General features: G+C 36.1%; 2 protein-coding genes across 2 annotated transcripts; one reads left to right on the forward strand and one right to left on the reverse strand.

Moving 5' to 3' along the window:
* Nucleotides 1–1,630: 1,630 nt before the first annotated feature.
* Nucleotides 1,631–19,986, reverse strand: LOC121425444 (spermatogenesis-associated protein 24-like). Its single transcript, XM_041621499.1, has 5 exons — nucleotides 19,800–19,986; nucleotides 14,903–14,968; nucleotides 13,292–13,422; nucleotides 12,696–12,766; nucleotides 1,631–6,235 (listed from the first exon to the last, which is right to left on the reverse strand). Exons 1-5 carry the CDS (start codon nucleotides 19,896–19,898, stop codon nucleotides 6,021–6,023), a joined length of 582 nt encoding a protein of 193 aa, XP_041477433.1. The 5' UTR covers nucleotides 19,899–19,986; the 3' UTR covers nucleotides 1,631–6,020.
* Nucleotides 19,987–20,004: 18 nt separating this feature from the next.
* On the forward strand, nucleotides 20,005–26,691 carry LOC121425443 (probable cytosolic iron-sulfur protein assembly protein CIAO1 homolog). The gene is made up of 6 exons (XM_041621498.1): nucleotides 20,005–20,284; nucleotides 22,230–22,490; nucleotides 23,734–23,825; nucleotides 24,282–24,483; nucleotides 25,300–25,387; nucleotides 25,824–26,691. The coding sequence occupies exons 1-6, from the start codon at nucleotides 20,092–20,094 to the stop codon at nucleotides 26,065–26,067; spliced, it is 1,080 nt and encodes a 359-aa protein (XP_041477432.1). The 5' UTR covers nucleotides 20,005–20,091; the 3' UTR covers nucleotides 26,068–26,691.
* The last annotated feature ends 3 nt before the right edge of the window (nucleotides 26,692–26,694 follow it).

Raw genomic sequence — 26,694 nt, forward strand, 5'->3', positions numbered from 1 at the left:
CAAAACGATAAGTGTATAAAAATCTGAATTCATAAATGGTTGTAAATGTCTCCTTACATAGTAAAAGCGACAAAAACTATTTAAAAGCTGTTATAGAAACACACACAAGAGGAATGCTTTGTAATTGATATGTTTGATCTTAGCAGTGGAAGATAGGTTGGATATCCTGGTTTTTGATATTTTAAATTTGTTTTAGATTTGATTGCTCACATAGTAATGATTTGATTCTGATTAACATAAGAATGAAAGGAGATTTAATTGCCAGATATTGCCACCATCAGAAGATGCAGCTGTTGCGTATTATATATTATGATATGCATGATGGTATTGGACAATTGTATTCTTTTTTATTTCAGTATTGATTATTATGATCTTGTTATAATTGTATCACATGGTTATAACCTTGTTGTTCACCAATTGAAAGTTCAATAACCCTTGAGGGGCCATTTCATAAAGCTGTTTGTAAGTTAAGAATGACTGGTGATCCTTACTTGTAAATGATATTCACCATCAAATGTTCATTGGTGATTATTTAGCGTGTAAGAATTAATGTTCACCAGTCGTTCTTAAAGTCACTCTTACCTTACGAGCACCTGTCTCTGATTCACCTAACCGTGTATGCACATATCTCAGTGATTTGCATGTATTGATGATTAAGTGTCCAAATATTTAATTTTTTTAGTGCAACAAAGTAAAAAAGACAAATAGATTATTGCAATAAAAAATAGGATTTGTTTCTCTTCATTGGGTTTAATGTAAAATCACATTGAACATTATTGGAGTGACAAATTTGAACACATGAAACATAAAAGTGGGTTGGGAAAACTTTTGGCTCACTTTAATGTTTAAAGTGAAAAGTTTAAAATGTTTAATTTAATTAATGTTCCTAATGTCAAGGAAAGGGGGAGTTAATTGTTACACGGGAATTTATGAGATCACCATCTTGCATTTATCATATTTTGCAAAGGAAATCATTGGTCATTATGGTCAAGATAGGAGTCTATTAAACTAATTTGTGTAGTTCTGATGCATATATGAAGACATTTAGCCATTATTGTCATGTGTCGGCTTTTGTAGTCCATATGCCGCCATGCGCATGGTCATCTTTCCTTCAATTGCCACCTGTTTCATCATTATCCAATTCATATCTTTCCTTGTTTATTCTCTTTCTACCTCTCAGAAGGCAGATTTGTTGTAATAAGTATGACCTTTTATATGAAAGATAGGATCGATTTTATGATTGATATCAATTGTAGGTCTATGGCACACTATGTACTATTCAGTTGCTATTGATAGTGGGATTGATTGTCTTCATGTAGCAGGGCTTTCATCCTACATTATGTTAACTTATTCAGCTTGTAAAAAATAACACTGAAACCTTGAAAGGAGTATAATGAGAAAATTTGAATCATTACTGTAGAAGTTTGGGGTATAGCTCTCTATTCATAAGGAAAAAGGCAATGCTATTCATATTAAGGACAATTGCATGTATGCAATCAGAATGGTTTAAACATGTGAACATGTTTTGCTTAATAGTTGTTCCTATACAGTGTGTGAATAGCAAGCAGATCCGATAGTTTCCATGTAGTTCTTAGCATTACATCTTCCCGGAACTTTTGTTTTACACTTGTTCATTACCACAAAAAGTGATTGCTTGCACCAAATTCTGAACTTCCAGTATTAGGAATCTTCATATGTCATTTATCAGGAGTCGTATGGGCATGTCAAAGGTGATAAGCCCAAACATTTGAAAATGTGTTCTCAATTGATTTTGCTATGTGCCAAAGTTGATCTATTTTCCTTTTAATGGAGATCAACTTAACTTCCAGTGATGTTTTGAGAAATTATCATTCTTGCTTTCAAACGCAAATGTGGAGCTACAAAATTTGCAATGGTTTGTTGAGATTAAACAATAGCAAGTCGATTTCTGTAGCAAGAAGCGATTGTTGGCAAGATTTCTGATTGCATTAAATTACTCGACTTGATTTCAGTTGACTTTGGGACCTAATATTGACTTGCAATTCATATTAGTTTTGTGCAACACCCTAAGAATGACAGCATAATGTAATTTAGATTATATTTATCACATAAAAAAATAGAAATTATATTTGATCACTCTAATTCAATTATAAAGTATACTTTTCTCTATGATTACTATATATTTTACAAACATGACTTATTGTCAAGTAAAAAAAAAATAATAATGCATTATGGGAGCCAATCCTGGCTTGAAGTGTAAAAATTAAAAAAAATGATATACATATGATTTTCATGAGTTGCTTCAACCAATAATATGTCAATCTATTCTTCCAATGCACTATCTAAAGATTCTTAATCAGTATTTTTTTATTTTAAATTTTAAATGATCGCAGTATTCAGTATTTATGAAGCCAAATGCTTAATTGGACATAGCATTGCACATGCTTAGCTGCTTTATTAGACATACAGTATACCATTGCGTATTAAATTGGACATTTGCCCTTAGTATCACCAAAGAAAGAGAATTATATATATTATTTGATCGAACAATTTGCATGTTTTTGTATAATGATCATCGATTTCATTTTGTGTATGCTAATGCCCTCCTTACATTGGACAATTTTTACTTGTAGTTGCTCATTTTTTTGACACGTTTTATCATTATGTTGCAGCTAATGCTTCGCGCATATTGGACACCATGTAGATAAGTATCTGTACAAAGAAATAGATTTTGTTTTGTTTTGCTGTAGAAATGTTAATTTATTCGTCTGTCACAAAGCATTCCATGTCTTACTATTGTGTATCTATCAAGATCATCTTTACCCTCTGTATTTTGCTTAGTTTACTATCTTTGTATTTGCTTATTTAAAATGTGCATTCTTGTAGATGTTCATATGTATTAAATACAAAATAAACCCACCAAAGTTGCTCTGTTTGTATTTGAGATTGTTTACATTGTTGACCGTGTCATGATAACCACATGTGAATTGAATCTTTGCTGTTATTAAAAGTTGAAGATACATTGTATTCATGAGGCCTTTCATGAAAACCAAGAGATTATATTCATTATCACATTTTATTGATAGAATTGTTATACTGTTTTAATAATATATACAAATTATACACAAATATTCAGAAAAAATTTGATTCAAACACATATGTGTGACCTTCCCAAAGTCAATCTGTCCAGACTGAGCATATCTGATCTTCTCAAAAGACGAATTTTGTCTGGACAATATTGGTGTAAGTAAAAAGAATACATGTATATCAACCTAATTGCATGTACATGAAAATGAAACCACTTTAAATCCTCACTGTACAGAAAGGGAGCTAGGGGCATCCCCCTCCCCTATAACCATCCATCAACACTCTGCAACAGTCTTTGTGGTGATTCATGAATATTTCAGTCAAAGTCAGATACAGAATACATGTGCAAAAAGCAGAGATGTGAGAGTTATAGCTGAACTCTCAGCTATTTTTTCAGCTTTTTGTGTACTTTGTCTATACCAAAGTATAGGAGCTTTTGTAATTTTAGCTGTTTTAAAGCTTAAAACAGAAAGGCAATGAATATAAGCACGAACACACTTAATATTTGACCAGCCACCCCAAAACAATACGTCACCCATAATGAATTTGGGATTTCATTCAGTTTGAAAGAGTACGAGATTTGAAGTTTGGGGTTCCCTCAAGCATGAGATGAGCACACTTTGCAATCTCAGTAAAACTTCCAAGCAGTCCACAAAAACTTGTGTCCAAGAAACTCTTGTATCTGTTTTTATAGTCAACTTTAGAACTTGAAGTCTTGACAGTATGAACAAGAAAAAACTACTCTTTCAGATAAACTTATTTACTATTTTGTTATTTTTTGAAGACCAAATCACCATTTTGACTATAAAGAACCTTCCCTGGCGACTTATTGTTGGTTAGGGGGTTGCTTATCTTAGAGTAACCATACTCCAAAACTTATCAAATCTCTTTCTGACCTGAATGCCTTATCTATTTGGTGAATTGTGTCTTGGTCTACAACCTTAGTCTTCTTTCTGTCCCGTCTCATCCAATGTGGTCTAACGGTTCCTCTACAACCAGGATGTGTACTTAAATGTAAAATTTGGTCTAAATGCCATTTTGCCCATTTACCGTGCCGTCTAATTTTCAGTTCCGCTATATATACATTTCGTCTAAAATCCACTTGGTCTAATAAAACTTATGAGTGGTGTGAGAAACTGATGTTCAATTCCAATTCAAGTGCACAAAATCAAGCCAGGTGAATCCACATTTGTAGTTGATGTGCTCAATCGCATTTCAACATTCTTGCAACACCTTATAACATATGCTTGAATTTAGGACTTGCTTGACTTGGAATTGACTATCATACAGATATTGCCTTCGTAGAGTTCGACTTTGAATACAGCAATTCATTTCCCGGGTGGAGTTATATTTTTCCCGAGGAAATATATATTGCTCGACGTGTGAAATATGTAATATATGTACATGTTATATAACATTTGTTGCAATGCCCAATTAGCCTATGGTAAGATGAACTGTTTACAAGGCAAATTTTTCATTTGAAAAAGTACAAAATAACAGAAGACAAAGTGGAAATTAGACTAACTGGGCTTTAGAAAATGTGAGAATTAGACTAAGTGGGTATTAGATCAATTGCAGTGTAGATTAAATAACCATTACATCGATTGAAAATACACCAACTGCTTGTAGACCAAGTGAGCATGATAGAGTACATGTACCAAAGTGTGGCTGGTTCTAAACAGAGTCACAGCTGACGATCGTCTGTACACATATGCATGACTTTGGCTAGTCTGAAAAATAGGTTGCAAGCAATCAAATTCTGATAGCAGCCATTTTCTCCTAAGAGAAACACACGCTTTCATGCGGCAGGTTCATTTGTTAAGAACCAGGCAGCCATGACACCGTGGCAACTGACCTCGTCGCTTTGATATCGTATTCTGGTAATTTTCTTGTTTTAGCATCATTGGCATTAACATCATCTTCTGAAAAGAATATACAAAAACAATTAATTTCCATTTATCTTATGAACCTTAATATCAGACTGGCGTCTGGATCGTACATGCATTCAATGTGCAGGCACCTGTAGACAATGTCTGTGCTGCATCTTTTTAGAAGGGATCCTGCAATTTGCCTATGATAAAATATATGGACTGGTAATCAAAAAAAGATAAATGTGGCAGGATTCCTTCAGGAGAGCAGCTGTACAGTAAGTGCAGAAATCTGCAAGTTGATCTAAATGTGACAAAATCAGAGAAGCCAACTTGAACTGAGGAAGACCTATGAACTTAGGTGAAAGTTATAATCACTCCCTTTACTGCTGCTTCTGTATCTCAAATTCTTCCAGGTTATGTTGAGGATTCACACTATGTTACCTTGAAGAACTGTTTCTCAGAGCTCTATCTCTCCCTTGTTTGCTTGATAGGTTACGACTAATGTAAGCTTCCTGCTCCATCTGTATCTTGACTTCCTGCAGGTTGCGTTGATGAATCATACAGTGTCATCTCAAAGAACTGTTCCTCAGAGTTCTATCTCTCCCTTCTTTGGTTGATAGATTACGACTAATGTAAGCCTCCTGCTCCATCTGTATCTTGACTTCCTCCAGGAGGCGTTGATGAATGATACATCGTCATCTCAGAGAACTGTTCCTCATAGTTCTATCTCTCCCTTGTTTAGTTGATAGGTTACGACTAATGATAGCCTCCTGCTCCATCTGAATCTTGACTTCCTCCAGGAGGCGTTGATGAATGATGCAGTGTCATCTCAAAGAACTGTTCCTCAGAGTTCAATCTCTCCCTTGTTTGGTTGATAGGTTACGACTAATGTAAGCTTCCTGCTCCATCTGTTATCTTGACTTCCTCCAGGTGGCGTTGATGAATCATACAGTGTCATCTCAAAGAACTGTTCCTCAGAGTTCTATCTCTCCCTTGTTTGGTTGATAGGTTACAACTGATGTAAGCTTCCTGCTCCATCTGAGTCTTGACTTCCTCCAGGTGGCATTGATGAATCATACAGTGTCATCTCAAAGAACTGTTCCTCAGAGTTCGATCTCTCTCTTGTTTGGTTGATAGGTTACGACTAATGTAAGCTTCCTGCTCCATCTGAATCTTGACTTCCTCAAGGTGGCGTTGATGATTCTCTTTCTGACTAGCAAGACGTTTCTTGAGTTCCAAGATCTTGGAGTCCTTGAAGGCCAGTATCTCCTCTTGCTTCTCTTTCTCAGCCTTGATAGCTGTAGTTGCACAAATTAAAAAATCAAAGAGATAATCAGTATGAGATCATTCCAGACTAATGTAAAACAATCAACATTGAAATAATAAAGATAAGCTCACAAGCGAGGCTTGTGTGTACTGGTAAAGATATTACCCTCTTTCTAATTGCATTTCAATCATGTAAGTACAATTAAAAAACTTAATGCTAATGAATATTTAACTCCAATCTGTGTTTAATCATTATATAATTCTTAGATTTTGTTCTCTACAAAATTAATTGCTGGAATCTAAGGCTGTGTCATGTAGAAATTGTCACTCAAGATTCTGATCAAGTCTTACTGGACGGAAAGCTGTGTTCCGAAAGATGGATCTGAGAAGATTCAACAGCAAATTTCCCCCATTCATAAAAAATGACAATTCTTTATCCATGAACTACATTCATCAGAATTAAAAAACTAAATCAATCAGTTATATTGAGAAGAGAGACCTGCGGGTCATAGTCCCAGGCACAGGTGACGCCAAACAAATAATAATCAAATCAAAAGTTAGAACAGGATTAGCAATTTCTCATTTAATAATTTCCTTGTTCAAACAAAAACAGCAATGTTTATGTAATTTGAGGCTTCGATGATATGCACTATTTGTCGCCAGCAGGCTTTTTGAAACGATATATGGGTCAATCCACGTCAAATCAACCAATTTTCAGACAATTTGTCACCCGACCCTCTTCGATTTTCTTTAAACTCGCACCAAATGTTGCCCCAAGTGTCTGACGGAAAAATCTGAAATATTTTGCCCCAAGGTCAAATGGTTGCTAAGATACGGCCTCCCATAGCAACCAATGCGCACACAACAAAATTATTTTAAATAAAATTGGCTATGTTTGTTTGACTACTGCAGCAAAGTTTGATTGATTACAGTCTTCATTCTAAGTAAATTGGAAGAACTTTTTGGTCTAAACATGCAGAGTATACTGTAGCGCGGACCTGTCAACCGGATTTCGCACACGAGGTCACCGAAAATGGCGTTAAGCATCCGTGTCAATGATTTCAGAAGCATGTTTGAAGGCTCATAAATCCAAAACTAAATTAGCTTAGAACCAAATATTATGCACATTTATGGACTTTCAGATGCTCAACAGAATTACAAAAAATTGACCCAAGAGTATGTGTCGTTTTCCTGTAGGGCGCCCTCAAAGTTGGATTTTTTTCAAAAGATGCCAAGTTCAAGGTCACGGATCACCTCCCGTCCCATTGAGGAGGGGGACCAATTTCTGTGTTTTGATAGACATTTACCCATATTTTCAAGTGTTACTTGAGAAATTTTGCTACCGGAATGTTAAGGGGCTGATTTGCGCATTCCAAAATGGTCGTAAACACCCTAAAATTGATGCTAATGACACATACATGCTTTTTAACACTTTTCAAATTGTGATAACTCTAAGATGAAGAGCCCAAAGACATTGATCTCTTCTGTGATGATAGTCTGTAATTAGTATTAAAAGGATATATCTTCAAAAATAGTTTGTATTGTTGGTAATGACCTTGAAAACACACCTAAAATTCAATAAAAACAGTAAATTGGCTAATTTTCCAGAATCAAATGGCATTCAAATGGTGTTTACATTGACTTTCAAATGAGTGTCATTTCAATACAAAGGGTGAGCTTAAGCCAAAACTTGGAGGACATGTTCAACTTTTGGTCTACTTTAAGCAACATATAATATTTGAACTCAAAACCATATCATTTGACCTTGAAATTATTCCAAATATAGCTATTTGTTGCTTCATAAGTAGCATATTCATATCACGCGTGTACATTGTACTTTGCAACACATTTCAAAATGGATTTTCTTATAGAGAGAATACCTGATCAGGCTGATATTTGCAGTATAAGTAGTCTGTAATGGGTTCTTGGAGGATCTACAGATTAAGTACCTATTCTCTCATGACAATGACCTTGAAAATACAGCTGAAAATCATGAAAATCAATAAATCATACAATTTTCATTAATAATTAAGTGTTTTTATCCACTTTTAATTGTGTGTTATTTCATTTTAGATTGTGAGTCCATGCTGATAATTGCAAATCATGTTCCACTTTTGGTCTACTTTAAGCTAAATGAAATATTTGAACTCAAAACCATATCATTTGACCTTGAAATTATTCCAAATATAGCTATTTGTTGCTTCATAAGTAGCATATTCAAATCGCGCGTGTACATTGTACTTTGCAACACATTTCAAAATGGATTTTCTCATAGAGAGAATACCTGATCAGGCTGATATTTGCAGTATAAGTAGTCTGTAATGGGTTCTTGGAGGATCTACAGATTAAGTACCTATTCTCTCATGACAATGACCTTGAAAATACAGCTGATAATCATGAAAATCAATATATCACACGATTCTTATTAGTAATCAAGTGTTTTTAACCCACTCATGTCTTGATAGAATAGTTACCTAAACTGTAGATTTTCCAAGTACTCATTACAGACTACTAATACTGCATATATCAGCCTGATCATGTATTCTCTCTATGAGAAAATCCATTTTGAAATGTGTTGCAAAGTACAATGTACACGTGCGATTTGAATATGCTACTTATAAAGCAACAAATAGCTATATTTGGAATAATTTCAAGGTCAAATGATATGGTTTTGATCTCAAATATTTCATGTAGCTTAAAGTAGACCAAAAGTGGAACATGATTTGCAATTATCAGCATGAACTCACAATCTAAGATGGAATAACACACAATTAAAAGTGGATAAAAACACTTGATTATTAATGAGAATTGTATGATATATTGATTTTTATGATTTTCAGCTGTATTTTCAAGGTCATTGTCATGAGAGAATAGGTACTTAATCTGTAGATCCTCCAAGAACCCATTACAGACTACTTATACTGCAAATATCAGCCTGATCAGGTATTCTCTCTATGAGAAAATCCATTTTGAAATGTGTTGCAAAGTACAATGTACACGCGTGATTTGAATATGCTACTTATGAAGCAACAAATAGCTATGTTTGGAATAATTTCAAGGTCAAATGATATGGTTTTGAGTTCAAATATTTTATGTTGCTCAAAGTAGACCAAAAGTTGAACATGTTTTTCAAGTTTTAGCTTAAGCTCACTCTTTGTCTTGAAATGACACCCATTTGAAAGTCAATGTAAACAACATTTGAATGCCTTTTGATTCTGGAAAATTAGCCAATTTACTGTTTTTATTGAATTTTAGGTGTGTTTTCGAGGTCATTACCAAAAATACAAACTATTTTTGAAGATATATCCTTTTAATACTAATTACAGACTATCATCACAGAAGAGATCAATGTCTTTGGGCTCTTCATCTTTGAGTTATCACAATTTGAAAAGTGTTGAAAAGCATGTATGTGTCATTAACATCAATTTTAGGGTATTTACGACCATTTTGGAATGCGCAAATCAGCCCCTTCACATTCCGGTAGCAAAATTTCTCAAGTAACACTTGAAAATATGGGTAAATGTCTATCAAAACACAGAAATTGGTCCCCCTCCTCGATGGGACGGGAGGTGATCCGTGACCTTGAACTTGGCATCTTTTGAAAAAAATCCAACTTTGAGGGCGCCCTACAGGAAAACGACACATACTCTTGGGTCAATTTTTTGTAATTCTGTTGAGTATCTGAAAGTCCATAAGTGTGCATAATATTTGGTTCTAAGCTAATTTAGTTTTGGATTTATGAGCCTCCAAACATGCTTCTGAAATCATTGACACGGATGCTTAACGCCATTTTCGGTGACCTCGTGTGCGAAATCCGGTTGACAGGTCCGCGCTACAGTATACTCTGCATGTTTAGACCAAAAAGTTCTTCCAATTTACTTAAAATGAAGACTGTAATCAATCAAACTTTGCTGCAGTAGTCAATCAAAAATAGGCAATTTTATTTAAAATAATTTTGTTGTGTGCGCATTGGTTGCTATGGGAGGCCGTATCTTAGCAACCATTTGACCTTGGGGCAAAATATTTCAGATTTTTCCGTCAGACACTTGGGGCAACATTTGGTGCGAGTTTAAAGAAAATCGAAGAGGGTCGGGTGACAAGCATTGGTTGATTTGACATGGATTGACCCATATATGCAAGTCACATCAGCAAAATAAAGAGATTGCTTCCATCCCCTTCAACAAGAAAGCATAGGCATTCTTTTTTTATGATGGACATTGAAGACAATGATGACTTTGGACAATAATATATGAAGAAATGTAGTACATCATTCTATTTCTACATCTACATGTATAGAATGATTTCAGATAGTTTGACATATTGTGAGAAAAAAAAATATTTGCTGTCTAACTATAACAGAATTAATTGGTATGAAATGCTATTACTTGTTTCAATGGGACAAAGAAATGGGAAACAGGTTCCACTTGCATCAGGCCTGCTATAATCTGATGCAACAATGCAATGTTGATGTATCAAATCAGTGTGTGAAAGAAAAGGTGCCCACAAATTTATTTATATTATTTATTATTATTTTTTATTATTATGTATTTGATCCAGGGTTGGCGGATTTAAATCACGTTGATTTAAATCGTGATTTAAATCGCGATTTAAATCACCATGATTTTTTTAAAAAAATCAGTGATTTAAATCACTTCCATTGAAAAATGTACAAATCATGGACAAAGTATTTGTTCAATGCAGTTTTAATTCTTCAAGTCAACTGAAAAACTTTGAATTAACTTTATATCAATAAAAGATCAACAAAGTCTTCATATCTACTTAAAACAAATTAAAATCAAATTAATAAAATCAGGTAATTCCTTAAAAACTACAGATGTATGTTGTCAATAGGTACTCATTTTTGTAAATTATGTCGAGTTTTTCTTCTGAAATTTTAAATTCTTTGTCAGTTATTATTATTCAATTTCTTTCTTAACATAAAGTTTTCACATACTCAAAAGACTTTTCAGAGAGCAGTTTGTAAAAAAAAATACATAATATATAAAAGTCAATGAGAAAAGGTTTATTGGCAGTTTTCCAGTTTTGATCCTTCGCCTACACATAACTACTTCTGTCATGTAAAATAAAAAATGATACCTGCATGTAATCAACATATTTAACATGCCTCTTATTTCGTATTGTTACATCTATCACACATTTGATGTTTTAAATAACATAATTATAAAAATCACATTAACATAATGTAGTACAGTCATAATTTGACTGTTGAGAAAAGCTTTCTCTTACAAAGCTTTTAAGTCACTGCAGCCCATTTTATGTTCAGTGCTACAAATAATGGAAGTTTTGTATCTGCATGTAATAATGGAAAGAGCTCTATAACAACAATTTGCAAAACTCAGAATAAACATTTAACACTGCATTTTAATGTTAAGATGCAGGTACTTCAGTTACAATCATTGGCAGTTGTAAGCTGTGTCTCATTTAAAATAAAATACTTCTTTTTGTAATACATATGTTGTAATTTAAGCAGTTTTGCAGTTTTTATCCTTTAAGTTAAAAGTAGGTAGATTTTTTTCATACTTCATGGATCAAACAGATTTTTTGTAGAGAATATGGGAATAAAAATTGTAGATTAATGTAAAAAAAATCACAGTAACAGAATGTAGTATAGTCACCCTTTGACTAAGCTATCTCCTGTATTGTTCTCCAAAACTGAGAGTTTTGCATGTATATCTGTAGCAAGAGAAGAACTTTTTATCAAAAAGATCCTAAACATATACAGTTGTCGTCTCTCTTTGACTATTGTAAAGCTGTGACTAATTGAAAAAAAATCATTGATTTGAATTATTTCTCTTACAATATACATGAATACTAGTAATTGTCAAAGGGTTTGTTGGCAGTTTTGATAAGGGATTTTTTCTCTTGGATTTTTTAAATATTTGAATGAAAAAACCCAGAGGGGAATTTTCTCTACTCACTGGGAATTCCCTATGGAATATTCCTTCATAGGCCTATGTATGATAGAATTAAGTTCAGATACATAATTCCTCAAATTTATTTTTAATTGTCCATTTTTACTGGATTTTAATTACAAAATATGTGGTTAAGAACAATATTAGGGGGTGAAATGTATAACATCAATATTGATGTCATTGTAAGAGTAAGGGGGGGGGATAATTACCCTTTTTTTCGAAGGAACTTTTAAAAAAATAAAAAAAATCTGATTTAAATCAAATAAATCCGATTTTTTTGATTTTTTTAAAAAAATAAAAAAAATCGCCAACCCTGATTTGATCCAATCACGATACAAACATAAATGACTTTTTTATGGTAAAAACAAATGATACGAAATGGAGTAGTGCTACATGCTGGTCAAGGATGATAAAAGCATAATAAATATTTGTAGCTCGGAAGCATAACACCACCCACATGTAACACTGCATACAAATATCAAACTTACAAAACATACACAAACCAAACTTGCTGATTTGTCTAAAAGTAAGACTTGTCTATATTTGTCTATCTCCTTACTTGTGCATTTTGTTTCCAGCTGCTGACTCTTTGATGATTCTTTCTTCACCCTTTCACTGATCCTACCAAACCTAGAAAAAAGATGAATATATGCAACCATTAACCCTTATTTAACTTGATTTTAGACCAGGATATACTGATACACTTACAAAATGTTGTGTAATTTGGATACCGTGTTACCATCCGGGTGCCGCAATTTGGTCTTAAAAGATGTGCAAGACTTGACAGTAAAAAGTCACAGAACAGTCACAGTCGCAGTCGAGTGAAAGAGAAGGAGAATAAAGAACAGAATGAAGATCTGTTTTATCTGAGAAACAGAATCAATTTCAACAAGAATTGTAAATAAAGTATCACAAACTTTGAAAGTTGAAAGAATAAATGTTATTACTATATCTATTGCAATTCTAACTTGGCAACATATATAATGCACTTGTTTGCTAAAATAAAATTAATGACTAAAACCACAACAGATTAGATAAGTTGTAAATATCGACATCTAAGTTTGATATTTATCATCATGTCGGGAACTTCTTCAATTTTTTTATTCTGGTTTAAAAAAAAAAGAAAAAAAAAGGGCATTTAAAAAATGAACTTACGATGATTCAAAGAGCTTTTTTTCTCTGGTAAGCTGAGCTGTCAGGATCTCAATCTCACCCAGTGCATATTGAAGTTTGTCCGACTGGCTTGCTAGCAATGCTTTTGTCTTTTTATGCTCTCTCCTTTCATCCTAAAATGAGGGTGGGGAAAGGACCAGGTACATTAGAATTGTATGAAGTATGGGGGGGGAAAGAAAATGGGAAATATGAAAAAAAGAGAAATTAATTCAAGCTTGAGTTTGCCAGCAAATATGAACTCCCTGCCTCCCCCTCCTGATATCTATGGTATTATTCAAACAAGAAATTCTTAATGGCAATAAAGTTGATATACATTTAAATTGTGATTTCACTAAATGTCACTGCAACTCTTCAAGTATCTTTAAGCTGTCCTCACTGTTTGCAATTACCCAAGTGATAAATGTATGCATGTATCATGTGATACCTAATAATAAATTAAATAATTGAATTCAATTGTCTTTTTTTATATTCTTCTCCTCCTTCCTTCTTTGCTCTTTCCCTCTTCTCTCTTCTAGTTGAATTTTTATTATTACACTTTCCTCTTTTTCTGCATTTGTGACCATCTGCCTCAAACAAAATAAGTCAGCCAAAATTAATTCTTAAGCGTGAATAAGCTTTAAAATTACATGTATAGGCCTAATTGTATTGTATGTACAGTTAAACCTACCAGCAAGTACTTGATTCAAGGTGGAATAACTTCAGTGAAGATTTCTCAAAGAACAAAGAGAATTTACCATTTGAAGTTCATGGTTCATGTACATGCATAATGTGCAAGCTTCCAGCGATGTGGGAACAAGAACAAATTACATAAAAAAAATCTTGTTGTCTTTAATTTCGCAACTAAAATTTTTACAGTTTGGAGGAAAAGAGAACACTGTCTCCTTCAGAGGTGCTATTTATCATAAATTTTTGGTTCATGAAAACCACATGATTATTTTGGCTAATTACAGTACACAGGACATTTCCTGTAAACTTAAAGGGGAATGAAACCTTTGGAACAAGTAGGCTTGTGTTGAAACAGAAAAATCAAAGAATATGAACAAAGAAAGTTTGAGAAAAATCAGACAAATAAGCATTTGAATATTGCAATCACTAATGCTATGGAGATCCTCCCATTGGCAATGCGACAAGCATGTGATGTCACATGTGAACAACATTCCGTTTGATGGACTTTGAAATACCCCAAAAATTTATCTTTTTGCTTTTTATTATGGTGATACAAACTCCATATCCATGATGTATTCTTTAAAAATCTGTATTACATGCCCTCCTATAGAAAGAACACATGATCTACTGATAGATGTGATAAAAGAGGCAATTTAAGTGAAATATATACTAACGTAATGGGGATAGTTGTTCACAAGTGACATCACGCATCTTTGTCGGATTGCCAATTTGAGGATCTCCATAGCATTATTGATCGCAATATTCAAATGCTCATAACTTTCTCATTATTTGTCTGATTTTTCTCAAACTTTCGCTGATCTGTTTCTTTGATTTTTCTGTTTTCACACAAGCTATCTTGTTCTGAAGGATTCATTCTCCTTTAATGTTGGTTTTGAGGTGGATACAAGATGATCTCCACAACCTCACCTCCAATTCTTGTTGAAGTCTGTCAACTTCTGATTGTTCAATACCAGAGCTCTTTGATGAAGGCACCTGAAATAAAACAAACATTCAAATTGTAAACTGCAACAATTAGGGAGAATAGAGGGGGGGGAGGTAGCTTCCCCAAAAGACTTAAATGCACACAATGTCATGCATATAAATCTATGCACATTCAATGTTTTTAAATTTAAACTTTGCCTGCTTGGCATGTTTGTATCTGTGCAAGTTTCACATTTTTCTTGTCCTTGGTTACTTTTTATATATGCAATTTTCTCTATGCAAATTCTATGCATAAATTAGAACAATTTATCAAAACGTTGATAAGGGTTTGAAAACAGCAAATACGAGTCCAGTTATGGACGGCCTGATGCAACAGAAACTTATTACGTTGTTTTACTATTTCAAAATGAAAGGTTTTGAGTTTTTATGGTTTCTATGGAATACAATTATTTTTGAATGATTTATCATTCATCTATGATTGATTACATAAGATTATGATTTTCAAACTTCGAGGCACTTTTGCATGTCTACCCAGTACCCACGTGATGCCGCTACGTCTTTAAAAAAAGTTATGACAGTTTCAGAGGTGTCATAAACATTTAGTCAGGTTGTCATGGTTGTTGTCCCCGATCTTGGCAAAGAGGGCTTCATGAAACGTTTAGCGGACGAGTAGCTTGCTATCTCCATTTTAGTCAAGAAGTTAGACTTATGTCATGACAGTGTTGAGAAATGTCAAACAAATAGGACGGATGGAGAATAAACACATATTTTAAAAAATATTTGGGCCTACATTACCCCCGGAGAACTTAAAATGACATCCGTTTTTGGTCGTCTTGTCGACCCGAAATTGATGACAACTACCCCCATATAAAAAATAACTTGGCGCCATCCCAGACAAAATGCAGACATCAACCCCCTAAAAAATATGTTTAATGGTGATATATTAGTGTGGCTTGCCGTAAACGCATTTTCTCTCAATGCACGGCCAATATTGGAGACTGTCTCCCATGAGAGAGATTATCTCCAATATCAGAGACTTTTGTAAAGAATTTGGGTATCCAATTTCAGAGACAGTCTCCAGTTTGGGAGACCAATTTCCTTTGTTTATATTTGCTTCAAATGATTAGTAATACCTTGGCGGCAAATAAAAATGTGATAAGCAGATTCCTCATGAAAAATTACCCCTTTTCACCATCTACTTTAAAATTCACTGTCTACTTTTGTTTTGTAAGGATTTTTGTTGTCATCCACACACAAAACAAATGGGCTTCTGACCTCAGTGAGACAAAAAAGTTATCCTTTTGTTAGTGTTGTTTCTTTTGTTCTTTTGCAAAGCAAGTCTCTAATATGGGAGATTATCTCCCACATTGGAGAGAGTCTCCCATAATGGCTGTGCGCCTCTCTACTGTTGGTTGGAACTTGGAAAACAAATTTGCCTTTTTTTGTCACTCATGGCCTGCCCTGGAAAGCACTGATTTGTCGCTAATCTTCCTGAATCCTATCTCAGCCGGAAGAATTGGTCCTTCGACGTTCTTACTAACTATTGCTTATCTTGTCATGAAACAGGTTCAGCCATGGACGGTCATACTGGCTCCCTACTACTAGTACCTTGCCCCCCCCCTTAGCCCTAGCCTAGACCAAAAGCTTCGGTCTCTGTTATGTTGGTTATTCAGCTGAACTCCGTTGGCTTCACTCACCAAATAAAGAGACCGAAGTTCTAGCGCGATCTGTGCAGGGGACTCAATGGCCATATGTTTATGTACTCAAGATCGGTTAAAAGGGGGAAGTGAATTTGCGCGACAGCCGAGGTAAGTCACTGTTTTTGTTCCTTTTAACTTGATTTTTCTCATTTTTGGGGGCAATTAATGCCAAGAAGGAATATATTTGGGTGTCTGGAGAAAAAAATGATTTTTCTTATTTCAAGAAATTATCACATTTTCTTTGTGAATTCGAAGAGAAATGACCTTCAGACTGACAGAAATGTAACATTTTTGAAAAAAATCCAATTATTGGCTGCAAAAAAGAATGAAATTAGGTCAATTTTCAGCATTTCTCTGCCATAGACTGTGTAGTTAAGAAATGGACACACACAAATCCAAATTTTTAGCTTCCGAGAGCTGTTATAAATTTATTATTAATCCCAAAAACTTGTCCATAAAGAGTCAAATAGGATTTTTTACGCTCTTTCTGATGGTATGATTTTTATAAAGATTTGGAAACCAGATCACAATGAAAAATTGTGACAAAGTGAAAAAAATTGTGCAAAACAGAAATTTCATTTTCCCATAGAAAATGCATGGGGAAATGGCAATCTCAAAACACACAAAAATAAGGGTTTGCAATTCATCTCTAAATCCTTATTTAAAATGATCATATAAACTTGTCCTTACTGTCACCAAAAGAAGCCCCGAATTTTCTCTTTCCATACATGCCAAACACAAGTTAATAATCAATTCAGATCACATTTTTCGGAAAGACTTCCATATGTCCCCTCCACTAATTTTAAAAAATACTTCCCCCAAACCCCCTTGTGTCTTTCTCTTTTTTCTTCTTTTTTTTCTTCTTACTTCCGGTGGGAATTTGGATTCGAACCTCTCGCTGCAGAACGAAGCATCTCCAGTCTGTCGTCTTACTCACTGAGCTAGCAGGAATTGTTGAAAACCATGGGTTTGATAACAATTATCAACCGATATTACAACTAGTCTACTCTCCAAGAGTATTGGGTAATGCTGTAACCGATTTTTATTCCAATTCCTGATCCGATCCGATTTTCCCCTTTTTTCTACATGTTTCCGAACTCCGATTTTTGACCAGTGGGGAAAAAATCGGATCAGATAAACCAAAACATAACAAGACAACAAAAAAAAAAACATGTGGCGACATGTTTGCCGTCAAAATGCGCTGGTGATTTGTTTTGATCTCAGACAAAAGCGGTGGAAGGAAAAGAAGATAAAGGGGAAGAAAATTATGATTTGTTTTTATCTCCGATATTAGCGGAAAGGGAGGTGGAGAAGAAGATTATGATTTGTTTTGATCTCCGACATAATCGGGGAAGAACAAAATGATGATAATGATAATTGGTGATAATTTGTTTTGATCTCCGACAAAAATGGAGGAAGAAATACAACGAAAAGACGATGATATGTTTTGATCTATAGCGGAGGCAAATAAGATTTAGTTGAACACGCTGACATGCGCGGTAATATTTACGACTATCTGACTACACGTCCTCTTAAGAGTTTACGATTACCTCCGCCATCACTACGATGTTGTAGAGAAGGTGAATATCATGGTAAACAACTTTGGATAATAATGCGTCTTTTTCGGGAGGTCATGCGACTTCTAAGTGTTTACGATTACCTCCTCCATCACTATAGAGAAGGTGAACATCATTGTAAACAACTCTGGATAATAATGCGTCTTTTTTCGGGAGGTCATGCGACCTTTATGAGATTACGATTACCTCCGCCATCACTACGATGTTGTCGAGAAGTTGAATATCATGGTAAACAACTCTGGATAATAATGCGTCTTTTTCGGGAGGTCATGCGACCTCTAAGAGTTTACGATTCCCTCCGCCATCACTACGATGTTGTAGAGAAGGTGAATATCATGGTAAACAACTTTGGATAATAATGCGTCTTTTTCGGGAGGTCATGCGACTTCTAAGTGTTTACGATTACTTCCGCCATCACTATAGAGAAGGTGAATATAATTGTAAACAACTCTGGATAATAATGCGTCTTTTTTCAGGTCATGCGACCTTTATGAGATTACAATTACCTCCGCCATCACTACGATGTTGTAGAGAAGGTGAATATCATCGTAAACAACTTTGGATAATAGTGCGTCTTTTTCGGTAAGTAATGCGGCCTCTAAAAGTTCACGACGGACTCCGCCATCACCACAATTTTGTAGAGAAGAGGCCAATCCTTGATCGGCGGTAGTGTCGCGCGCTGGAACGTCATTATCTTATTTTCCATCCTCCGATTATGTCAGAGATCAAAACAACTCATCATCTTCTTCCTCCGCTTTTGTCGGAGATCAAAATAAATTCTGCCATCAGTGAAGCGTGCCGCATTTGTAAACGCGCTGGCCACATACAAATTTTAATGTATTTTTTTTGTTTTTGAATATTTTCTGATCCGATATCCGAACCGATTCCGATTTTAGGAGCAAAACTTCCGAACCGAACTCCGATCCCGTAATTGCTCTAACTTACAACAACATTAGTATTGGGTATTTATTTTTCTGACTAAATAAACCGATGCCATTGGGAATTACACACACTCGAATTTTTGATGGAATAAAGCCATATTTTGGTATGTATCTGACTTTTCCTTCTTAAATCTCTTAGATATAAACATATATGTTACTAATTCTTGATAAACCTTCTCCATATTTTTTTTCAATTTTAGTGGAGGGGACATATGGAAGTCTTGCCCATTTTTCTAGTAGCCTGAACTTCCCGAAAAACATGTGCCATATTTTCCCCTAAATCAGCCTGTTTTATGCTGACACTTTTCAGTGTGGCTTCAGACACCTGGCACCCTAGGATTAGGAATATTAATTTGCATTTTGATTTTGGTCGCGTTAATTTTCCGAATTTTTGCATTGCAAGTCCCCTATTGGTGGCTGCATGATAGCGAGCCGTCTGAGTACGAGGAGAAAAAATATAAAAAAATGTTAAAAAACTCCTCGAAACAGACGGCTGCCAGCTGTCTACGTAGCCTGGCTCATCATGCCACCACACCGCCGGGCATGGACGGGGAGCGTGAGCGTCCGCACCCTCGTTATGCCCGCAGTCGGTAGCGGCGCTCGACTTGGATCTCTTTCGCTCTCTGTGTATGTTTAATTGAAGCCTGTTGGTTATTTAACTCACATTTGAATAATTTCGGTCCATTAGTTTCTTCTGTGCAGTCAAGACATCCTTAAGCTGGTTAAAGACGATTGGTAGAGTTGATTCTGAAATTTCTGTCATTTCCAAATATCTTCGCGGATTTTACCAATGTCGCGAGATGGCGCTATACAACTTACGGCAAGGTAGTACGGTACGCGTTCACGTACGGTAAAGTTTGCGAACTTCGGTAAGCGAGCAAGCCGAAAGAAATCTCAGATTCTTCGAACAGAAGAAAAACAACTCTCAATTATCGATAATTTTAGCGAATGATTTAATGTCCCTAAAGGATCAGGAGTGGAAAGGGCCCGTAAAACAGTCAACGAACCAAATCATGGATGGAAATTTGCAGCCGATTTCAACATTGTCTGGTCATCACGACCGCGTTTGGTGCGTTTCGTGGAATCCGACCGGCACACTTCTGGCGAGCTGTGGAGGTGACAAGACGGTCAGAATCTGGGGCAAAGAAGGTAGATTCCCAAAATTAAATGCCAAGTATAAGAATGCATTCTTGTTAATTGTGAGGGCGCTAATGCAGTTTCGCACCGGCCGGTTACCAGCATACCTCATCACCAATATTTGTTCCCAAATGTCATGACAAGTCTCTCAGTCACATTTCGATGTCAATATATCCACCACTTTTCAAAATATCGTGATCAGGAATGGCTGCATTTCGGCTTCGATCTCAACATCGTTGATCGACACGGCATAGACATCGCTTGGATTCACCGTGCACCGTAATGTTGATATGAACTGAAGTTAGCAACCAAATCATGCGAACATAGCTAGATTCGCATGCTGGCAGTTTGTTCGCCACATTTTTGCATGATTTGGTTACTAACTTCAGTTCATATCAACATTATGGTGAATCCAAGCGATCCGCGAAGCGATGTCTACGCCGTGTCGATCAACGACGCTGAGATCGAAGCCGAAATACAGCCATTCCCGATCACAATATTTTGAAAAGTGGTGGATATATTGACATCGAAATGTGACTGAGAGACTTGTCATGACATTTGGGAATAAGTATTGGTGATTAGGTATGCTGGTAATCAGCCGGTGCGAAACTGCATTAGCGCCATTGTGAGTACTCTTGTGCCTTGTGGCCAAATCATGGTTTCGGGAACCACTCGTCGATTTGTATACGCCCACTTGTGTACAAAGTGAATGGAGGTAGAAATAGGAAACTGTGCGTGTGACTGAATAACGCACTGCTGTATGATGAAGAAGTGAATTTAATGGTGGTTTCCAATGCATGCCTGCCTTGTTTACAAAGATTTTTTAAAATGGCGGAGCCTAACAATGTTAACATCAGAACATGGTTAAAAATTAACGGTAAATGTTTAATGTAGGGCCTAACCAATTAACCAGTAACTGCTCATGTTTTTAGCATGGATATCATGACAAGGCCACGGGGGAGGGGGGGGGGTCACTCAGTATATAATGCATAGTGATTAGTGGGTATGTGCTGCAGAGGGGACCGCCATTTTTACACTCAAATTCCTCCATTCCAAGGCATAGCATTTGTTTGTCTTATTGAGAAAACGAAAGAAAGCTGCTCCAAAATATAGCATTTTCTAATCTTAGATCGAGAAAAAAAAGAAGAAAGAAATCCGCTCCAATAGCTTCGCATATTTTTCATTATGCCGTTCCGGTTGCATTGATCTGCTACAACGAGCTGCAATTTTGATGAAAAGCGGTCGCAGAGCTCTGTCCGACCATCGCCTCTGCGCGAGTGAACCCAGCAGCTGTACTGCTGGGCTAGCTGCATCATACACGCATGCCCGTTCCATAGGGATGCATACGCACTCACACGCTGGCGATTCGTTCCAAGGACCACCCCCATTTTCACAAACATTTGTAGTTCCGAAGCCCGTTCCGAGGACCCTCCTTTTTACAATAAGCCCGCTCCAAGGCCCCCGCTTTTTGTCTCCCCCACAGCACACCTGACCCCCACCAGTGAAGTTAGGCTTAAATTGAATGAAAGTTAGTAGCTCTAACGTTAACAAGTTAGATATCTAAGGCTAAGTTAGGTCTAACATTGGGGCCTAGGTACTCTAACGTTATTAAGAAAATTATTTACACCATAACATTATAATTATGATGATTCTTATTACCGGATGTACTGGAAAAATGCAGAAAGCTGCAGCCAAGTTTCCAGGTCTAGCTTTCGTCCAAGCTCAATCATCTTCCACAAGTATAACAGTGTCCAGTTGCTCTAATATATAATTTTTTTTTCTTCTTTTGCATAAAGTGATCAGACTCTATTTGCATAGAAATAAAAAAAATGCAGAAAATCTGTTGGAAGCTGTTTTTGTCTGACTTTATACTGATAGTTTTAGCTCATTACTCCATTGATTTTATTATCATCTTCACCATGACAATACGATCATGATTATTGTGTTCTCTCACAAGGTGATAATTGGATCTGTAAGAAGATCCTCCAGGATGGCCACACAAGGACCATCCGACGTGTTGCCTGGTCACCTTGCGGTCAGCTGCTGGCCTCGGCAGGCTTCGATGCCCAGACCTGCATCTGGGATCGTCGGAGCGGAGAGTTTGAGTGCAGTGCCACCCTAGAGGGCCATGAGAATGAGGTGAAGAGTGTGGCTTGGTCACAGTCTGGCTCACTCCTATCAACGTGCAGCAGGGACAAAAGTGTTTGGATATGGGAAGGTAAGCATTGACAGTACAACACACATCAAGATCAAGGGCATGTGTTAGAATAACACGCCGGAGCCCCATATTTATTATTTGGTCTGTTCCAGAAGTAACAAGTGTAATTATTCTCATGTCCAAGCAAAGTCATGTGTTTTATGTTTTGTGAGATAGTGACACTGGCAGATCCAGGGGGGGGGGGCAAAGCTGGCCCGTGGCCCCCCCCCCCCCCCCTTCAAAGTGAAGACCTTTTTTTTTGCTTGTCAAAATTTTTCGTAGATGAAATGTCCCTTTTTGGTTAAAAATCTTTTTTTTTCTGTTTGTCAAATTTTTCTTCAGGGAAAATACGCCCCCCAGCCCCCTTTTGGAAAATCCTGGATCCGCCCCTGGATAGTGATATTTGATCCTTGTTATTAATGAACCATCCTCATTGCAAAACCATGACTGGTCAATAAAACTTGGGTAAGAGTTCCATATGCACCCCCCACTAAAATTGAAAATAAAAACATGGAATAGGTTCAGAATAATATATCTAGCCCTAATATAGAACATATAGGATGGGGAAGTGGAAATACATACCAAAATATGGCTTTATTCTGTCAAATTTAGAGCAGGATCTAATGCGTGTAATTGTCCATAGACATCGGTTTATTTAGTCAGTAAAGGGTATGTAAGTCAAGACTAGTCTAACTGTCAGCTGATAATCGTTAAAATACCCCTTCCGGTATCAGCGCTTCTCGCTAGTATAGCGGGAAAGGTCTTGCCTACAGATAATTTGAGGTGAGTTCGAGTCCCAACCAAGGTAAGCAATAGTGAAAAAGTGATAAAAAAATTGGAAGTGAACGAACCGGAAGTCTCAACAATCTTTTGTTATTTTTAGTGGGGGTGCATATGGAACTCTTTCCAAAACTTGTCAAATTATCCTTTAAGCTACTAATGACTGGTCATGTGATTGATTTCAGCCAATCGTTTGATTAGGATCCATATTACCATTCTATGAATAATTATTAGATATATCCATTATGATTTTACATGCCTACTTCTATAGGTATTGTTCCAAGGTGTAGAAACATTGGATCATAAATGATTTGGATAGACTTTTAAGAAAAGCGTACTTACTTCAATCGTGTTCTTGTGGACGTTCAGAAATCCTATTGAATTAACTTTTGAAAAAGCTTGGGGATATGATTGGGGAGCTATTGATGTTGTTTTATTTTGTTAAATTGTGTTTTTATTTTATATTTGAATGACTAATTTGCAGTTGACCAAGAAGACGATGATTACCAGTGTGCCAGTGTACTCAGCATTCATACTCAAGATGTGAAGAATATCGCCTGGCAGCCTGGACGTGAGGTACGATATATGCATACTGAATAATCAGTAAACCTGTTCATAACTATCAGACTGCATTTTCCCTTTAGATATGTAACTTTTCATGATTTTGAGATACTGTAATTATTATTAACACTCTTATTGAATAGAAAATGAATAGTCATACAGGTCTATGTAAGAAAATATCCCATAAACTCATACAAGATTGGATCATGAAAGGATATGTAGGTCATTAATGTCAGTTGACTTAATAATCGCCTATCGTAAACAATGATGGTAATTTTGCAGAATATTTTTATTCAGTTACAATGTAGTATAATTTTAATTTTCTTCACCTTTAAATGTGTTCTGTCTCTAAACTACATAGTTATTTTTTTCTTTCTCTTTTTTCTCTCTTTTGTTCTTCCTTGTCCTCTACTCACAATGCTTTGTCTTTCCCTCTCTCTCCATCTGTTCATTGGTATCCCTACCACATAGATCTTGGCATCCTGCAGCTATGACAACACTATCCGGTTGTTCCACGAGGAAGACGATGACTGGAGCAGCTTTGAGACCCTTGACGGTCACGAGTCCACGGTATGGGCCATCAGTTTCGATAAGACCGGTTCCAGGCTGGCTTCTTGCAGCGATGACAAGACCGTCAAGATCTGGCAGGAATATCAACCAGGAAATCCTGAAGGTATATACAAGCATGGCCTTGTAACATAAGAGATAAGATTGATTGAACAATTGTGCATAACTTTAATTCTATGGTCTATTATTTACAAATGGTTGCAATTGATATTAAATATTAATCGTATCTCTTTATATCACAGGGCCCAGCTCAATCCTTGTGGTTGCCTACATGCTTTTCCTGATATCAAGAAGGCCAAATTCACTTGAAATGCAATTTAGCAAAATGCAAAAAAGCAAAAACAATGAAAAGTTGTGAGAGAGATCATAGGACCTGTGTTTTGCTTTTCATGCCAAACTGTGTGTTAACTTTGTTTTGTCTGATCTCTTTGCTTGTTAGTACATGTAGCAAGACAGAATGAAAACTAATTATGAATTTGTGGGAGAAAAATCCATAATAAAACTCTGGTTTTAGGCATTTATTGAACCGAATTCAGACCTGAATTTTATATTTGCATTCAATTAAGGAAGAAATCTCCTTTCCAATATCTCTGTTCCTTGAGAATGTAATAGCAGTTGTCTTCATGAGGAAAACTGTGAAAAGCTCTTGAAGGCAAAGTATTCCCCACTCTAACTTCTAGTGCCTGACTAGAAGGAAAGGATGTCCTATTCATAGTCTTTGGTCTGGCTTGACTGGGGTTTGAATTCACAACCTCCTGTTCATGATCCAAAAGCCCATATCAACTACAGTGTGATATGAGATCCATACATAGATCTTCAGTCCAATCTAAAGCTTGTGACACCGTTGTGATCAAAGTGTAGGCCTACCCACATAACATGTGCAAGGTTATTGCTTCATCAACTCATTGTTTTATCTCCACAGGTGTCGTTACATCAGGGAGCATGCCTTCTTGGAAGTGCGTTTGTACTCTTTCAGGATACCATTCCAGAACTATCTTTGACATCAATTGGTAAGTATGAACGCACCCAGTTTTAATTCCCAAAAGGAACAAAATTCAATTTTGATGATTCAGTTTGTTTGTTAATTAATCGAAGTATCTGTCTGAACAAATGCCAAAGATATGAAATCCAGTTTTATGTTTTGAAGAATGACCATGGCAACATGACTGTACTGAAGGCATTGGCTTCAATCTTCTTGTGAAGTCACACTTAACAAGGATGAATGTTGTTTCTACACACAATCATTCTCCTTAGTACTCTCTGTGCTATTGTGGTGCTAATGCACCTTGTATCCAACCAAAAATATATTTTCAGCAAAGAGTTTAGATTCCCATCTTACCCCAATACTTCTTAAATCGCTTTTATGTATCGATCAATCAAATTGATTTCCTTTGATTTAGATAGTCATCTTATGCAGATTCTTTTCCTCCATCTCCCACCCCCCAGGTGTCATCAAACTGGTCTGATCGCAACCTGTGCAGCAGATGACAGCATCCTCATCTTCAAGGAGAATGAATCAGTCCAAGACAGGCGGAACCAACCAACCTTTGATCTTGCAATCAGGACAAGCAGAGCTCACACTGAGGATGTCAACAGCATATGCTGGAACCCTAAGCAGCCAGGACTCCTGGCATCATGTTCTGATGATGGCTCGGTGAAACTATGGCAGTACGATGCAGAGTTGTCTTGATATTTTGTGAGCCATTGACTGAACATTCTCTGCAGAAGTGACTGTATTTGAGATATCCTGTGATTGAAAGCTTCTCATGCCTTGTTGACTTCTTCAGATTGACTTTGGGCATTTCAAGATGATGATGATGATGATGAACAGCTTTTGTATATTCTAAAAATTTATCAGAGGCTTTATTTCTGCTAAATTCATCTGTTAAGAATCACTATAATTACAGCTTTTGTATATTGCTGCGCCTGAATCGTGACAGCATGAGAATCATGAGAATAAGAGAACTGGTGACTTTGCTGTATAAGTGAAAACATCCTGAAAATATATCCGTGCACCAAAACACTGGCTTATAAGGATGGACAATTTATCGGTATCCTAAGAAAATCACATGTATGGAGTTTTGTCGGGTGGGAACAATGAGTAAAACTACAGTTATTCTGTATCCCAAAGTTAACATTGGTAGCTACCCCTTGCATGATGCCATACTGGGGTGTTTTGAATCACGAATCAATGTTTGAAATGACCAAAGTATTAAAACGTTCATTGTTTTATCAGGATTAGAATCCATCGTCTATTCTTTGTTGGATGAACCCCATATTTCAGTACTAATAATTATGAAATAAATGATTTTTGTCT

This window comes from Lytechinus variegatus, chromosome 12 (genome assembly GCF_018143015.1).
Source record: "Lytechinus variegatus isolate NC3 chromosome 12, Lvar_3.0, whole genome shotgun sequence".
NCBI lineage: Eukaryota > Metazoa > Echinodermata > Echinoidea > Temnopleuroida > Toxopneustidae > Lytechinus > Lytechinus variegatus.

Bases quoted from the DNA above. Each gene is read 5' to 3' on its own strand.
- LOC121425444 (XM_041621499.1), bottom strand. From the start codon at position 19,898: ATGACAGAAATTTCAGAATCAACTCTACCAATCGTCTTTAACCAGCTT. The intron at 12,767-13,291 runs GTAAGTTCATTT...TCTTTTTTCTAG, and splicing joins AAAAAGCTCTTTGAATCATC to GTTTGGTAGGATCAGTGAAA. The intron at 6,236-12,695 runs GTAAGGAGATAG...GTGCAACTACAG, and splicing joins GCTGGAAACAAAATGCACAA to CTATCAAGGCTGAGAAAGAG.
- LOC121425443 (XM_041621498.1), top strand. From the start codon at position 20,092: ATGTCCCTAAAGGATCAGGAGTGGAAAGGGCCCGTAAAACAGTCAACG. The intron at 20,285-22,229 runs GTAGATTCCCAA...TTCTCTCACAAG, and splicing joins CAGAATCTGGGGCAAAGAAG to GTGATAATTGGATCTGTAAG. The intron at 24,484-25,299 runs GTATATACAAGC...TTATCTCCACAG, and splicing joins TCAACCAGGAAATCCTGAAG to GTGTCGTTACATCAGGGAGC.